Here is a 16,860-nt window from a genome sequence, read left to right on the forward strand (position 1 = left end):
AAGATGGAACAATGGGGTGCCACTTGATCCTTGGTCCCAGCTATTTATAATCTATATTTACAAACAAGATGATTAAAAAAGGTATGGGTAAAGTAGATGTGGTAGAGTAGACATGGAGTGGATGCTGCCTCTTATGGGACATTCTAGAAATAGGAAGTCATAGACTTAGGGTAAGACAGGTCAGGAGAAACTACTTTTCCCAAAAGGTTGTGAATCTGTGGAATTCACTATCCAAGAGGGTAAGGAACAGTTAGACAGATTTTTATTTGGTAACGGGTTGAAGGGTTATGGTGAACAGGCAGGACGGTGGAGTTTAAGACCAGGATAAGATCAGCCATGAGAATGGTGGAGCAGACTCAATGGCCAAATGATATTCTGCTCCTATATCTTGTGAACAGGGCAAATAGTGTATGGCCTTCTGAATATAACCAGCTCAAAACAATTGAGTTTTAGCCCCTCTCTCTAATCCCCATACCTTGAATCGTGTAAGTCTTTCCAGCATTGGTAACTCCATAGGTAAACACCAGACCATTTTGCCCTTCGAGATATTGTTCAACCAGGTTCTTTACTGTGCCGTCAAATAACTCTTTTTGACTTGTTTCCTGCCCAAAAATCTACAAGAGATGACAAAAAGAATTGGGAAGGAATGCAACACTGTACTGTAAACATAATCCAAAATGTCAAAAGAAATCTGGAAAATAGGATCAGAATTCAGTCCCTCAAGCCAACTCCATATACGTTTTGTTCATCATCCTTTAATAAAATTTGCACAAATTATCAAAGTTAGATCTCAGTTTTTTTAGACTTTGTTATAGTACCAATGTGTTAGCAGAAGAGTTCCAAATTTCTACCACCCTCCTGTGTATATGTATGAGGTGTTGCCCATTTTACTCATGAAAACGACTCCTCCCCCAAAGTCCTGGATGCTAACCAACAGAAATAGTTTTGCTCTTCTCTTCCTGTTGGTACATTGTAAACATCAATTCAAAATCATCCATCAATCTTGTTTTCTAGGAAAACACAATTAATCATGATAAATTAAGATACCTTTCTTCCATAGAAAAGAGCAGATTATCGAGAACTTGGTACCATAAATACTAGGTAGTCACCTTTCTTCCATAGAAAAGAGCAGATTATCGAGATCTTGGTACCATAAATACTACGTAGTCATTAACAAATTGACTATAGGAATTCAAAAGAAACTTACTCTGGAAAATACATGAAACTTGTTGCCACATGGGAATGATAAGTGAAGTGCATAGGTCCATTTGTTTTCTGCCTGAAGACCAGTCCTTGGTGATTATTCACTAAACCACAGTAAACAACTGCGATTTTTACCACAGATTGGGCAAGGCAAGGGGAGGGGGGCAAATCTATCTTGGCCAAAAGGGAAAACTACATGTGACATGCACTAATCTGACAAACATGCCAGTCATCTAGCCAACTGGCCCCCCTATGGATACCCAAGTAAAACAAATGGATGCTGGAAATACTCAGCAGGTCAAGCAGCATCAATGGAGAAAAAAATATGTTTCAGGTCTGTGGCCGTTCCATGGTTTTAAAAACTTAAATACTAGTAGTACATGAAAAGGGTTGATGGAGCTAGATGAAGCAAGGAGGCAGCTTATTTGGAGCATAAAACCAGTGTCGACCCATAAGAATAAGTGGTTTGTTGCTGCATAACATTTTTGTTAAAGAATTTTATTCTCCACCATTTTATGCAATGGCACCAATTTAAAACCAAAGTATATGTGGTGCTTGAACAAAATACAAAGCAAAATAAAAAGTAAACAAATTTTAGTTATAAAACTCCACATGGACAATGACCCAGAGCCGGGATTGAACCTGGGACCTTGGCACTGTGAGGCAGCAATGCTAACCACTGCCACCGTGCTGTCCTTGTTATCCACTAAGTGTTGAAGGGGTTAAAACTCTTCTGTATTACACACACAAGCTGTTTAGCTGAAGCTGCCAATTGTAAGACACACCCAAGGACACAATCTGCCTGGGCCAGTTCTTAAGCAGGAACAAGACAGGTGGTAGCTCTCCAAGGCATGTAATAACAATGTAGGATATTCTATCATTTACTCGAGTCTGGAGATAATGGAAGAGAGGATCACAAGAGATGTTAGTCTATTGTAGCATCTATACCAAGAGGAGCATTAAACAGCAGGGATTCCCAGCAGGTTGAGCAATTGGTGGACAAAAAAAGATAATGGACCACCAACATTAGGAGACAGAATGTCCGTGTCTTTGCACTGATTAGATACTATAATTAAGAAAGTATATGCTTGTTTACACATGTAAACCTAATCGATAGTCATGATTAGACACAGATGACTAGTGACATTGATAGCTCATTTCTTGTAACCAAATCACAAAAGTATATCTGTCTTGCTAAGACACACTGGGCTAATGCAGAGTCAATTCCAGCCACTTGGACCCTGGAGTCCCAACACAAGTTAATCAACCAATAATTTGCTTAAAGTTTGCAAAACAAGGGCAGCACAGTTACGCAGTGGGGTAGCCCCACTGCCTCACAGCGCTGAAGTCCCAGGTTCGATCCAGGCCCAGGTCTCTCTCAGTGTGGAGTTGGCACATTCGCCCCATGTTTGCATGTGTTTCGCCCCAATCCCCAAAGATGTGCAGGCTCAGTGGATTGGACACACCAAATTGCCCCTTAATTGGAAAAAATGAATTGGGACTATTTAAATATTTTTTTCCCCAAGTTTGCTGAATATTTGGCCCTTCGATTGTTCAATAAGCTACAGCCACCAGGTTTTTTAAAGTTGAAAACAATAACTTGACAGGAACAAAGTTAAACTATGCAATGATCATACCAAAATAGTGGCCAGCTAATCCAATCCCCCCCCCCCCCACTCCCCTATTTTACCATCCAACCCTCTACCCAAGCACACACAAGACAGACAGATAGGAATCAAAATGAAATGATTGAGGAGTGTCCTTGTGTCCAACGCCAAGGTAGTTGCTGCAGGCTGTCCTCCCAGGATGCTTAGCGATCAAAGCCACTGGTAGACTGCTAGTGAAGTCCTCTGGCAGGAACATTCAGAACTCACAGGCTGCAGCATTCCCCTCTGGGGAGTCACCTTTAATACCTGGAACACTCAAAAGTATCCTACTGAGATAAGCACAGAGTTCCCACACAAGATGTTTATTTTATTTTATAAAACGTTTTACAACAACTGGCCCAGCCTTCTGCTGGTGGCTGAACTGGATTTCCCTGCAGTTCAATTTGGCTGGGGAAGAGAGAGAAAAAAAAAGTCTTTACTTTGGTTCTTCAGAAAGAATCCATTAGACGAGAGAGAAATCAGCTGTGACACTCCAGCTTCGGACCAAAACAAAAGTAAAACAAGTCAAAGGAAGGATTCCAGAGAAAACCCAGGACTATCAGCAGCAGCCATTAAGGCTCAGCAATTCAAAACAGTCTATTGGCCAACAGCCCAAGTTCATCATGGTTTGTCAGCACTGATCTCCCTTGAATCTGATCAGAACAGCTCTTTGCATCCTGCCTTGCCTGAGGTCACAAGTCAATCCTTAGTTTACCAGCCACTTAAAGTGAAGTCCATCTTCACAGGCATATTAATGGTCCAGGTACAAAAATTGAAATAGCAGAATAGAAATTGAAGGAATAAAAACAGGGGAAAAAAAACAAGAGGGATTAACAGGACAATCCTAACACTCTGTACTTGAGTCAGGTGTCTCTGGCATGCCATTTGGAAACTTGTTGGTATGGCTGCAATAAAAGGCCATGTTCATAACTCCAAGAGTCTTTATGTGGTCTCTCGTGAGTGAAGTTTGCTATAGTGAAATAGCTGTATAATTACCCCTCAGCAGTAAGGCACGTTACAGAATTTGTTTATAAAGTCAAGTAAATTTTGTAAGTTGACAATCATTTTAGAAATGAAATGAGAAAGATGCAAACATCAGCTAATGCTCAGAACTGGTCAGGAGCAGTTTCCAGCAAACACCATTACCCAAATACAATACAGAAAGGGTAAAATACAGAAAGGGTTTTACCTGAGAAAATGTAAACTTATGTACAGCTTGTCCAATGCCTCTTTCACTATTCTTCATAGTGGATGAATGCTTAGGTGCTTCCAACACAAGAGTTTCCGAATCTTCTATAATTACACAGTCCTATACCACACAAGGATTGCAAAGTCAATAAAACTTATGTCAAGCTCATCAGCCAAAAGAGCATCAACATCAAGACATGTCAGAAATGATCTCAGTTCAAGAAATAGAAACACAGGTAGCTTGAATTCAATCATCTGGACTTTGTTGTGATGTAGTTTAAAGTGGGCTAATGAAAAAAAATTCATTAGAACTGCTAAAGATGCAAACATAAACAGTGGAATATTCCTGCTCATTAATACCTAATGACAATAGGTAGTGTCCCTTTTTATTTCCATACACAAATGAAATGGCTAGTATCCAGTGCATTTCCTTTACACAGTTGAAAGTGTAATCTGCATACCCATCTCTGATGCATGCTGATTTGAAACAGGAATGAATATTTACATGGGAAGGATCCGGTCTTTAAAACTATTGTTTGAATGCAAAGATTCAATTTGTATCTTTAGTATATTTTTGAACGTTTAGGAAATTACATTATTTTACAGTCTCTACAATCTTCTCAGACGTCAATGGGATTCCTATATTTCCAAAACTTACTGATTTCCTCCAAACTTACGACAATTCTTTCTGTATGATCAATTTGAAGAATGATGAATGCTGGAATTTCAGATGTATGTTGTGAATTAAGGGTTAAAAGCGCACGTGTGTGCGCGCTGCAGTCGTGTTGTAAAAAGAAATCCTAGTTTGAAAGACAATTTTTTTGGGAGACGGGTGCAACTAAGCTTGGGCTAATGCAGTTTTGTTTGGATTAAGGGGACTCCCTGTGGAGTTAATGAGATTTCAGCTAAAACAATGGTCATTACTGGGTGGGGCTACGTTATCAGGAATTTTTCAGAAAGCAGTTGGAAGTTAAATGAAGTGGTGAACAGAAGTTACGCAGTTTGCTCTATACAGTTCAATTAAAAGATATACCTGTAGATAGAAGAGTAGTGTGGTTGGAAAGGTGAACAAACCAGCTGAAACAGCTTCTGAAGAAATGCAGCCAGAGTTTCATGGTTCTGACCGGATTCAGGTTTTTTTTCCTTTAAAACAGCGTTGAAAGATCTTTCTTCTTCAAAAGAACATATCTGTACTGCAATTCCAATGTACTACTGGTATTTAGTAGATTGCGAGCAGAGGTGGCATTGTTTGTTGTTCGAGTGGAATAGTAAGGGTATTGTATTCAGTGTCGTGTAGCATTGTTTAAAGTGTAATTTTCTGGTGCGATTCCTTTGTGAAATCACCCCGGATTCCTTTCCTCACTGTCTTACAAATGTTTTTAAATATTGTGTTGATTTGTTTGTTGTCAAATAAACAAATTCAATATTTTTCTTTCCAGTATCCAAATTGTTGGGGATCTAGAATCTTAATAACAGTTAGGGATAATTTGGAGGTCCAGAAAATACATGTTATTGAGGAAAGTAAACATCAATTGGATCCATTTTCTTTTGTCAGACCGAAGTGTTTTTTTTTATGTTATTGTTAATGAGGTGCAGAAGCTTTTGGTTAAATTGGGATCGTAAGCTACTATGAATGAATGGATAAAATGGTAACTTTGGATACCATTTGAACTGGAACATTGGGCAGTGAAACTAATTTACAAGAAAGCATTCAGTATTTTAGAAAATACAGGTCAACATACTTACAAAAGATTTAGCACAATACATTTTCATAGATAAATTCACCACCGAGGTCATTGCTCAGTTTGAAGCCAGCAGACAGCCTGATGAGAACAAAACACTACATGGAAAGAACTAAACACATCTTTCAAGTTTGTATAAATCCTAAAAAAAGTTCGCTCAGGGAAACAAAGTCCACTATTAAGATAAATGATGTACTGTTCATTTACTTGTTTTATGTTAGGCAAATTGGAGCAGAAATGCTGAAAACAAGCTGCCTGAAGCAGGTCCAAAAGTAGGGTCATTGCCTAATAGTGGCCTTGGGCAACTCCCATTACTGGGGTTGGGAAAACGCACAAGAGGGAGTGTGACAGCACTCATTAGACCACATCGAGGCCACCAAAGCACACCAAGCAAAACATTTCCCAAAAGGGGCTCTAAACAGGTATATGTCAATGAGCCCCAATACAAGGGTTTAAACATATTTAACACCGCTTCCCAAAAGCCATAGAGGACAATGCTTTTCCAGTATCTTCAGGGCCCAAAGCATAACCCCACTGTTGTGTTAAACTGCTTCGGATAACTCAGGCTGCTACTTGATACAGTCTTAACTAAGGATGCTCCAGACTCTGAAATGAGTTCAACATGTTTATTGAACTAGTCACACAGTTCTCAAATGAGGTTGACTCTCTGCTAATCTAACTGTAGTAACTCAGTCTAACTGGTACCAGCTTGCTCTAAACCATGTGCTGGGGTGTGATGCTGCTCATCAACCCTGTCTACCTCTCTAGATGCCCGTCTGTGGAAAGAGGCAGGGTGTGTGTGTGCCTCATCCCTTTTACAGTGTTTATGTCATGCCCCCTGTGGTGATGCTACCTAGAGTGTCCTGACTGCCCATTGGTTGTGTCCTATTCTGAATGTTCATTGGTTGCATGTTTGCTTATCATGCAACCATAACTAATTTTCTGCCCCATTGTGCACTTGTTTATTTCTGAGCTTGGTGCATACTTCATTTGAAGTACAAAAAAAATGAAGGACAATGAAAAATCAGATGATTCACCAACCCAGTTTCATCTGGTCATGGGGCAACTTATGCAGACTATGGCACAAGTGCATCACTACACTGGTTAGAAGACCCACCTTCTCAACTTTGTCCCTTGACTGAGGTATGGTGATCCTCAGGTTAAACCACCACCAGTCAGATCTTCCCCTCAAAACAAGAAACAGGATAAGGAGCCCATGGTTATCTCGGACTTTACACTTACATCGGTACCCAGTTAAGCAGGGCTGAGATTCAAAACATTCTCACCCGTCTCACCCCTTTCGAATCTTCTTTGACCCCCAAATGTTCCACTTTAATACTAACTTCTCCCAGGTTTAAATTGTTCGACCATTCGCAATCATGCCTTCAGCTGTCAAAACCCAAAGGCTCAGAAATTCCCTTCCCAAACCTCTGAACACTCACTAAAATCTACTTCTGTGAAAAACTATTGATCATTTTAATATCTCCTTACATGGGAACGTGCCCAATTGTATTTTATGATGCATATTGAAACATTTCACTGATAGGTTGTAGACAGACAAATCCTGTAACTGTATTCTGCCATTTTAATTACCACTTCCAGAAAAAGAAAATCTATGTCTTCCTAAAATGGTTCAATCCAATCATAACCCATGCTATTAGGATATTTAGGGATTTATAAAAAGTAGGAAGAATTAAATGACATTTAAATTTAGGTTTGACAAAGAGTCATCCAAACTCGAAACGTTAGCTCCCTTCTCTCTCTCCACAGATACTGTCAGACCTGCTGGGATTGTCCAGCATATTCTGTTTGTTTTAAATTTAGGGAATTGAAAAACAATTTGTCGCACTTATTTTTCCAATTAAGGGACAATTTAGTGTGGCCAATCCATCAACCCTGCGCATCTGGTAACGGTGGCTAGACCCACGCAGGGGAGAATGTGCAAACTCCATACGGACAAACTGCGCGCAGACAGTGATCTGGGGCCAGGATGGAACCCCATGGTCCTCGGCGTCATGAGGCAGCAATGTTAATCACTGCACCACCGTGCTGCAACTTCTTGTAGCACCTTTAACATATTAAATATCTTCAAGCACTTCACAGAAACAGTATAAAATATTCAAAATATCAACCAATACAGAACACAAACCGCAAGGCAGGTCAGATCACTATAGCTTGGTGAAGAGGTAGGGTTTAAGGAGTGTCTTACAAGGAAGAAAGCCAGAGAGTAGCTTTCATGAAGCTTTTAAAAAATATTCAATTTGCCATGCATTATCAGATGAAAGACATTTTTTTAATGTAATCCTGGTTTTGCAGGCAAAGACAACAGTTAATTTAGCACAAACAACATTGAGGCAGGTGCAATGGGATCTTATTGGAGCAGGGAGGAGGAATCCACGACATTCTAATCAGGAGGCAATTTGTAAAAAGAAGAGCTAAAATGACCTCTTGCTATGTCATTTCTAGAGTAAAAAAGATTTTTTTTTTAAAAAAAAGGTATCGGCCAGAAGTTGTTCTTATGGGTCCATACTCAAAAACAATTCCAAAGTTGTTCATCTGAACAGTTTTAAAATGCAGTTAACATTAACTTCAGAATACTTGGATAGCTCCACTTTCTCTTCCACCCAAATGAACGAGTCGCCAACATCAAGGCTGACTGAGATGAATTATATTTCAACTAAAAAAAAACATTAAAAATGACTATCTACACCATGGAAACGTTACGTCACGTATCTAGCCCGTCTGCTAACCTTGCATTCGTTATTTGCCACTTCTGCTTTTAAAAACGGCCTTACTCTCAGATACACCTTCAGATGTTGATCGTCAGCAGCGGGTAAACCGCTTTTCACCGGACTGTTGGCCTGAATGGATAGAGCACAAGACCAGGACAGGAGATCAGATAACAACAGGCGGCACTTCAGGTTGAACAAAGATCCGAAACCAAAACGGTGAATGACCAACCTTCAAACACTGCGGTGTAGAAAACTCGTCCAATACACCACATGGCAGCTGCTCTCCAAATTCGGCATCTTGTAGTTCAGAAAACATGGGACTTGGCCCTTCGGGCTGAGGGAACATGATGTCTGTAATCTGGGGGGGGGGGGGGGGGGGAAGAAATGTTAAACAAGTAAAACCCAAGTACAGTTCTGTTTAGGGTGGGTTTAATTCAAACCACAGTGTAGACACCCGAATTTCCCCACCCTAACATGTATAAAGTTGACTTACAAAGCCTTCCTTCATGTCCCTGGTTCCTATCAGAAATGCAAAAAAAATATAGGGTCCAAATAAAGCGTTAATCGAGAGCAATGTAATTTTGTGACACAAATTGAGCGCCTGTTTTGCCAATGAAGTGGTGCCGCCTCAGGCTGGATGAAGGGTTTAGTACTGGGCGCGGATCAAATACATTCATTGATTTGTGGCTGTGTTTGAAGCATCCTAGTTGAGGTTTATACTCACAGTGTCTTCACACCAAAATCGATGGCGGGTCACAGGCAGCGAAATTAATCTGTCAAAAGGGATGAAGCTCCGGAAGTTTAACAATTGAATAGCAAGATTCAGAAAGGTAATTATTTACCGCAGCCCAAAGAAAAAGACGCTTTAACTTGGGAGACGATTTCCCTCAAGGACACAGAGAGGGAGAAAGAAAACACACACACAATCAGCCTGTAGTCACTGCACAGAAACAATTCCAACATATACTGCTATCTGTCTTCATGCAAAGTTGGCTTCTTTTGGGGAAAAAAAACTTTTCTCTTTAAATGGAAAATCAATGCCACCTGTTGTTGATGTCCCATTAATTTATTCTTAAAGGGGGCGTTCTTCTTCTAGAAACTTTAAGATCCTTCGTCACAATTACGGATCAAAATAGACCAATTAAGCCAAAACAAATTTAGAATATAGATTAATTTATCATAGAATTTACTGTGCAGTAGGAGGCCATTCAGCCCATCGAGTCTGTACAGCCCTTGGAAGGAGCACCCTACCCAAGCCCACACCTCCACCCTATCCCCATAACCCTGTAACCTCACGCCACCTTTTTGGACACTAAAGGCAATTTAGAAAATAGGGAACACAAATTAGGAGATGTGGTGGAACTTGAAGGGCCATTAATCTGCAATAATATGCATAGCCCCTTATTTAATTTAAATTACTATAATATTAAAATATTGAATTTCTTGGTGTTTGAATATGTGTGTCTGTTGACTCTTCTCTATTCTGTGTGTTGCACACCAAGCCTGGGTGTGGTTACAAAGAGAGAATGGGTGCGATTTTGACCCACGTTAACCATGAGCGATCACCGAATGGGTGCAAAATCTGTAGAGAATCAGAAAGTCCAAATCTCACTCGTGAGGTCGCGATTTCCAATTTTCAACACCCCTCACAGGTGGAGTAACGTGAAAAGTGCCATAGGAGCCCAAGAATATAATTTTAATACATTAGCATATCATTAGCACTCACTCCGGGATACCCCCCCTCACTGAATATAATAATAATAATATTTATTAGTTTCACAAGTAGGCTTACATTAACACTGCAATGACATTACTGTGAAAATCCCCCAGTCGCCATACTACGGCGTCTGTCCTGAGGGAAATTCAGAATGCCCAATTCATCTAACTAGCATGGCTTTTGGGACTTAATGCTGATGTAACACACTTATTCAAAAAGGGAGTGAGGCAGAATGTAGGAAATTACAGACCAGTTAGTTCAACATCTATTGTTCGGAAATTGTTAGAATCCATTATTAAGGAAGTAATATCAGGACATTTGGAAAATTAAAACACAATCCATCAGAGTTAGTATGGTTTTATGATGGGTAAATCATGTTTGACTAATTTGTTAAAATACTTCGAAGATGGATCAAGCCAAGTGGATAATGGGGAACCTGCAGATGTAGTATATCTTGACTTCGAGAAGGTGTTTGATAAGACACTCTGGTGCCTGTTCAGGTACACAGAGGGAGAATTCAGAATGTCCAATTCAACTAACAAGCATGTTTTTCGGGACTTGTGGGAGGAAACCGGAGGATCCGGAGAAAACCCACGCAGATATGGGGAGAACGTGTAGACTCCGCACAGACAGTGACCCAAGCGGGACTCGAACCTGGGACCATGGTGTTGTGAAGCCACAGTGCTAACCACTGTGCAGGCACTGGTGTGATGTCAAACCAGTGCCATTTACAATAGCTTTATAAAAACATAAACCTGGTAACCTCACGTCCAAAGGGGATATTGGAGGTAAGTGTTCAGGTCACTCTCATGTCTTGGTTCTAGTCGCAGGGGGGAGGGCAACTGAGAGGATGTGAGGGACTGAAAAGTTCAACTCAGGGATAGAGGGCTTTCGAACCGTCATCTCAGGGGGAGGGGTCGTTCGCAGGCCTTCCCTTCCCTTCATGTCAGGGCAATCCTTAATTTAAAGGGGTGGCAGATGGTATGCAATCAGTGCTTCCCATATCCATGTTACTGGGCTTATATGGATATTACCGCTGAGGACGTGCCCTTCCTGAGTGGGAGTTGGAAAGTGGTAGGAAGCAGGTGATTATAACCGGTCAGCACTAGGGCGACTGCGAGGTTCTTGGGGCGACCTCCCATGAGAGGCTGAGTGGGGGACTCAGTAAAGAGGTGCTCCCCTGCCTCAGGAGACCGGAAGACCTCTCAATAGGGAGAGGGTGGTTGCTCTGAGATTTGAATCACACACTCCGGCTTTGTGAGGACAAAGAGGATAAACTGCATTGAAGGTGAAGCCCACTAGTTATGGAGGTTTGACTGTCAGGGATTAGTATCAGGATAGAAGGCTGTTACGATGGATGGATTTTAAAATTTAATATTCAGGGATATATGATCCTTTGGAAAGACAGGAGGGAAGGGAAAGGTGGTGGGGTGGCAGTGTCAATAGGAGATGAAAGGAGGACAGTTATGAGGGATGATCTAGATTCAGATGAGTCCATTTGGGTGGAGGTAAAAAAGAGCAAGGGAAAGAAGACATTGGTAGAAGTAGTATATAGACCCCCGAACAGTAGCACACTGTAGAAAGGGTATAAATAACAAATAATAGGAGCATGTAAAAAGAATAGAGCAATAATTATGGGTGACTTTAATCTTCATGTTGATTGGGTTAATCGAGTTGGAAAGATAGCTATGGCAACAAATTCATACAGTGCATTAGGGATAGTTTCTGAGAGCAATATGTCATGGAGCCAAGCAGGGAACAGGCTATCTTGGATCTGGTAATGGGTAATGAGGCAGTTTTAATAAATAGCCTCAGGGTAAAAAATCCCCAAGGAAGTAGTGATCATAACATGATAGAATTTAATATTCAGTTTGAAAGTGAGAAACGTGGGTTGGCAACAACTACGTTTAACTTAAATAAAGGGAATTACAATGAAATGAGGACAGATTTAGCTAAAGTAGATTGGACGAAAGATAAGCAGTAAAGGCAGCAAACAAGCAATGGCAGAATTTAAGGAGGTAATTCATGACTCTCAGGTAAGATACATTCTAGTAAGGAGGGAGGATTCTAATAAGAGGGATACATCAATCATGGATAACCAAGGAAGTTAAGGAGAGAATTAACTTGAAAGAAAAAGCATATAATTTATTTTCGAAATGGGGATATGCTTAGGAAATAAGAAGCACAAAGGGACTTGGGAGTCCTTGTTCAAGATTAACGTGCAGGTTCAGTCAGCAGTTAGGAAGGTAAATGCAATGTAAGCATTCATGTCAAGTGAGCTAGAATACAAGACCAGGGATGTACTTCTGAGAATGTATAAGGCTCTGGTCAGACCCAATTTGGCGTATTAGAACATATAGAACATAGAACAGTACAGCACAGAACAGGCCCTTCAGCCCTCGATGTTGTGCCGAGCAATGATCACCCTACTCAAACCCACGTATCCACCCTGAGAGAGGTTAAAGTAGGCCCCTGAAAAAATGGATCCAGGAGATAATTATAGGGAACAAGGAAATGGCAGAAGAGTTGAACAGATATTTTGCATTGGTCTTAATGGTGGAAGATACTTCAAACATCCCATTAATACTAAAGAATATGGGGGAGGAATTAAATACCATCACCATCATGAGAGACGCAGTATTAGAGTATTAGACAAACTCATCGGGCTAAAGGTTCCCCTGGCCCTGATGGCTTGCATCCTAGGATCCTAAAATAAGTAGCTGCAAATATAGTGCATGCATTCGTTGTTACTTTCCAAAATTCCTTGGATTCTGGATAAGTAACTGGGGGTTGGAAAACTGCCACTGTGACACCCTTATTCAAAAAGGAGGGATGTGAAGAGTGGGTAACTATAGGCCGATAGGCCTAACATCTATTGTTGGAAAAATGTTGGCATTAATTATTAAGAAAGTAATGGCTGCACAGTTTGAAAATAATAATCTAATCAAGCAGAGTCAGCATGGCTTCAGGAAAGGGAAATCATGCCTGACTAATTTACTGGAATTTTTCGAGGAAGTCTCAACCAGGGTGAATAGACGGGAACCAGTTAACATGTTGTATTTTGACTTCCAGAAGGCATTTGACAAGGTACCCCACAAAAGGCTAAGTCATAAGATAAGGGCCGACTTCCAGTGGCGGCCATGGAGGAGTAGGTCGCATATTTGATAGCTCCCGCCTGTAACGGACTTTAGGACCTTTTCCCCCCGTTTTTTTGGGGATTTTATGGGATAAAGCAGTGAAGAGTGAGAGTAAGGAGAAATCTCCCTCCGGTGTATAGAGAATTGGAACAGAAGTGGCCGTGTGAGATGACAAAGTCCTGTAAGGGAGACACAAGCAGAGCTGGTAACAAGGGACAGCATGGCTGAGGGCTAGGGCCTCGAGAAGATGGCACAATGGTCGAAGGAGCAGCTGGTGAAGCTTTTCGAGGATTGCTGCACCAAGCTGAAGAAGGACACGCTGGACCCGATTAAGGCTTCGATTGATCAAGTGATTCAGAATTAGGAAACCCACGGGACAGCGATCCAGGAGGTCGAACAAAAGTTGTCCGAGCACGAGGAGTATATAACCATGCTGGAAAGCAAGGTGGGGATGATGAACGACCGCCAGAAAAGAATGCAGGAGAAGCTGGAGGACCTGAAGAATAGGTCCAGGAGGCAAAATTGTTGGCCACCCTGAAGGTAGTGAGGGATCGGATGTGAGGGCCTATGACGGACATGTTGGAGAAGTTGAGGGGGCTGGGGCTTTCCCTCAGCCCCTGGAATTGGGCAGAGCGCACAGAGCCTTCATGAGGAAGCCCAGAGCGAACGAGTCGCCGAGGGGCATGGTGGTACGGTTTCACCGTTTCATGGGCAAGGAACGTGTTTTGCGGTGGGCCAAGAAAGAACGGAGCAGCAAGTGGGAGAACTGTGAGTTGAGCATCTATCAGGACCTGGGAGCGGATTTGGCCAAGAGGCGAGCTGGGTTCAATCGGGCAAAAATTACATAGATAGTTACATAGAATTTACAGTGCAGAAGGAGGCCATTCGGCCCATCGAGTCTGCACCGGCTCTTCGAAAGAGCATCCTACCCAAGGTCAACACCTCCACCCTATCCCCATAACCCAGTAACCCCACCCAACACTAAGGGCAATTTTGGACACTAAGGGCAATTTATCATGGCCAATCCACCTAACCTGCACATCTTTGGACTGTGGGAGGAAACCGGAGTACCCGGAGGAAACCCACGCACACACGGGGAGGATGTGCAGACTCCGCACAGACAGTGAGTCAAGCCGGAATCGAACCTGGGACCCTGGAGCTGTGAAACGATTGTGCTATCCACAATGCTACCGTGCTGACCCTCTTTAAGAAGGGGGTGAAGTTCGGGATGTTGTACCCAGCCCGCCTGTGGGTCACACATGAGGAACGGGACTTCTACTTTGAAATGCCAGACGAAGTATGGACCTTTATTAAAGAAATTAAGCTGGAGGCGAATTAAAAGGCACATAAGCCTTGGCGAAGTACTGTGGCAGCGACTTGTGGTGCTGGATTGTATACATTTAAGTAGCTCTGTGTGAAATAATGGGCTGTGTGGATGGTTGACGGTTGATCTGTCTTGCAGGGACCTTGTTAGAGGGGGGGATGGGCTTTGAATTTAGTTCTGCTTGTTGGGTGACTATTTTTCTGAGTGACTGTTTCTTCACTGTTTTTTCTGTTGTTTGTTTACTGGGAAATGTGATGCTTTTTCTTTAATAAACAATTTTAATGAGGTGTTTTTGGCATTACAAACAAACAAAGAACAAGAAACATAGTGCAGTCACCGACTCCCGTCCTGCCATGACCCGCCTAATTTACCCCTTATTCTGCACGACCCTACCCCCCTCCCCCCACTGACGAGTAATTATCCGCGACCCTACCCCCCTCCTCCCGCTGACGATTAATTCTCCGCGAAGAAATCGATAAATGGTTGCCACCTCTGGGCGAACCCTAACAGTGACCCTCTCAAGGCAAACTTAATCTTCTCTAGGCCTAGAAAGCTAGCCACGTCAGTAAACCAGGTCTCCGACTTCGGGGGCTTTGTGTCCTTCCAAGCTAATAGTATCCGTCTCCGGGCTACCAGGGAAGCAAAGGCCAGAAAGTCTGCCTCTTTCTCCTCCTGGATTCCTGGGTCTTCCGACACTCGAAAAATCGCCACCTCTGGACTCATTGCTACCCTTGTTTTCAAAACTCTGGACATGACATCCGCAAACACCTGCCAATATCCCCTAAGTTTTCGACATGCCCAGAACATGTGAACATGTTTCGCTGGTCCTCCCACACATTTTACACACCTGTCCTCCACCTCAAAGAATCTACTCATCCGGGCCACTGTCATGTGGACCCAGTGGACTACCTTGAATTGGATCAAGCTGAGCCTGGCGCATGTTGCAGTCGCGTTGACTCTGCTCAACGCGTCCACCCATAAGCCATCCTCCATCTCACCACCAAGCTCCTCCTCCCACTCACGCTTCAGCTCCTCGGTCTGCATCTCCTCCGCCCCCATGAGTTCTTTGTAGATGTCCGAGACGCTGCCCTCTCCCACCCATCCCTAGACACTAGCCGGTCAAGAGGGCTCACGTGTTTGTGCATTTGAGGGAACTGAAGGCAGATGTGGCAATGCTACAAGACACACACCTAAAGGTTACAGACCAGATGAGATTGAGGAAGGGCTGTGTTAGCTAAGTGTTCCACTCAGGACTGGACTCAACGACCAGAGAGGGTAGCAATCTTGATCAGAAAACGGATGGCATTCGAGGCAGGGAGAATCGTGTCAGACAAGAGGGGTAGGTACATAATGGTGAGTGGAAAGCTGGAGGAGGTGCGAGTGGTACTTGTGAATTTACATACTCCGAATTGGGACAACGTGGAATTTATAAGGCGGGTGTCGGGTAAGATCCTAGACTTAGAATCACGTAATCTGATCATGGGAGGGGACTTCAACACAGTCATTGATCTGGAATTGGACCGGTCAAAATCCAGGACAGGGAGGAGGCTGGCTGCGGGAAAGGAATTGAAGGGTTTTATGGAACAGATGGGAGGAGTAGACCCATGGAGGTTTGCACGGCCAAGGACAAAGGAGTTTTCCTTTTTTTTCACATGTCCACAAGGTATACTCTCGCATCGACTTTTTTGTTCTGAGCAGGGCGCAAGGTGGTGGATACTGAGTATTCGGCAATTGCAGTGTCAGATCATGCCCCGCACTGGGTGGAGAGAGGGCAACACCCGCTGTGGAAACTGGATATGGGGTTGCTAGCGGACGAGGCGGTCTGTGGGCGGGTTAACAAGTCCATCCAGAACTACCTGGAAACAAATGATACAAGGGAGGTCTCTGCAGGAATGGTCTGGGAAGCTTTGAAGTTAGTAGTCAGAGGGGATTAATCTCGATACGGGCCCACAGAGAAAAGGTGGAACGGGCTGAGAGGGATAGATTAGTGGAGATACTCCAGGTGGACAGGAGATACTCGGAGGCCCCGGACGCGGGGCTACTGAGGGAGCGGGGGAGGTTACAGGTGGTGTTTGTGCTGTTGACCACAGGGAAAGCAGTGGAACAGTTGAGGAAGGCAAGGGGGGCGATCTAGGAGTACGGGAAAAAGGCAAGCAGAATGTTGGCGCACC

The 16,860-nt window shown here is 42.9% G+C and overlaps 1 protein-coding gene across 5 annotated transcripts in view; it reads right to left on the reverse strand.

Annotated features, from left to right (window-relative positions):
• Positions 1 to 9,528, reverse strand: part of zgc:56231 (uncharacterized protein LOC406257 homolog) — a 68,617-nt gene extending 59,089 nt beyond the window's left edge. For 2 of the 5 annotated variants that reach the window (XM_038809386.1, XM_038809385.1), the window contains exons 1-6: positions 9,354 to 9,528; positions 9,005 to 9,030; positions 8,741 to 8,869; positions 8,530 to 8,640; positions 4,039 to 4,158; positions 476 to 614 (exon numbers count right to left, since the gene is read on the reverse strand). In XM_038809386.1, the coding sequence (XP_038665314.1) occupies positions 476 to 614; positions 4,039 to 4,158; positions 8,530 to 8,640; positions 8,741 to 8,869; positions 9,005 to 9,030; positions 9,354 to 9,474 (646 nt within the window). In that variant the 5' untranslated portion in view covers positions 9,475 to 9,528. Of the gene's footprint in view, positions 1 to 475; positions 615 to 4,038; positions 4,159 to 8,529; positions 8,641 to 8,740; positions 8,870 to 9,004; positions 9,031 to 9,235 lie in introns of all 5 variants that reach the window. The other 3 variants (XM_038809387.1, XM_038809388.1, XM_038809389.1) reach the window with 3 other exon arrangements.
• Positions 9,529 to 16,860: the final 7,332 nt, after the last annotated feature.

This window comes from Scyliorhinus canicula, chromosome 10 (assembly GCF_902713615.1).
Source record: "Scyliorhinus canicula chromosome 10, sScyCan1.1, whole genome shotgun sequence".
In the NCBI taxonomy this organism is placed as follows: Eukaryota; Metazoa; Chordata; class Chondrichthyes; order Carcharhiniformes; family Scyliorhinidae; genus Scyliorhinus; species Scyliorhinus canicula.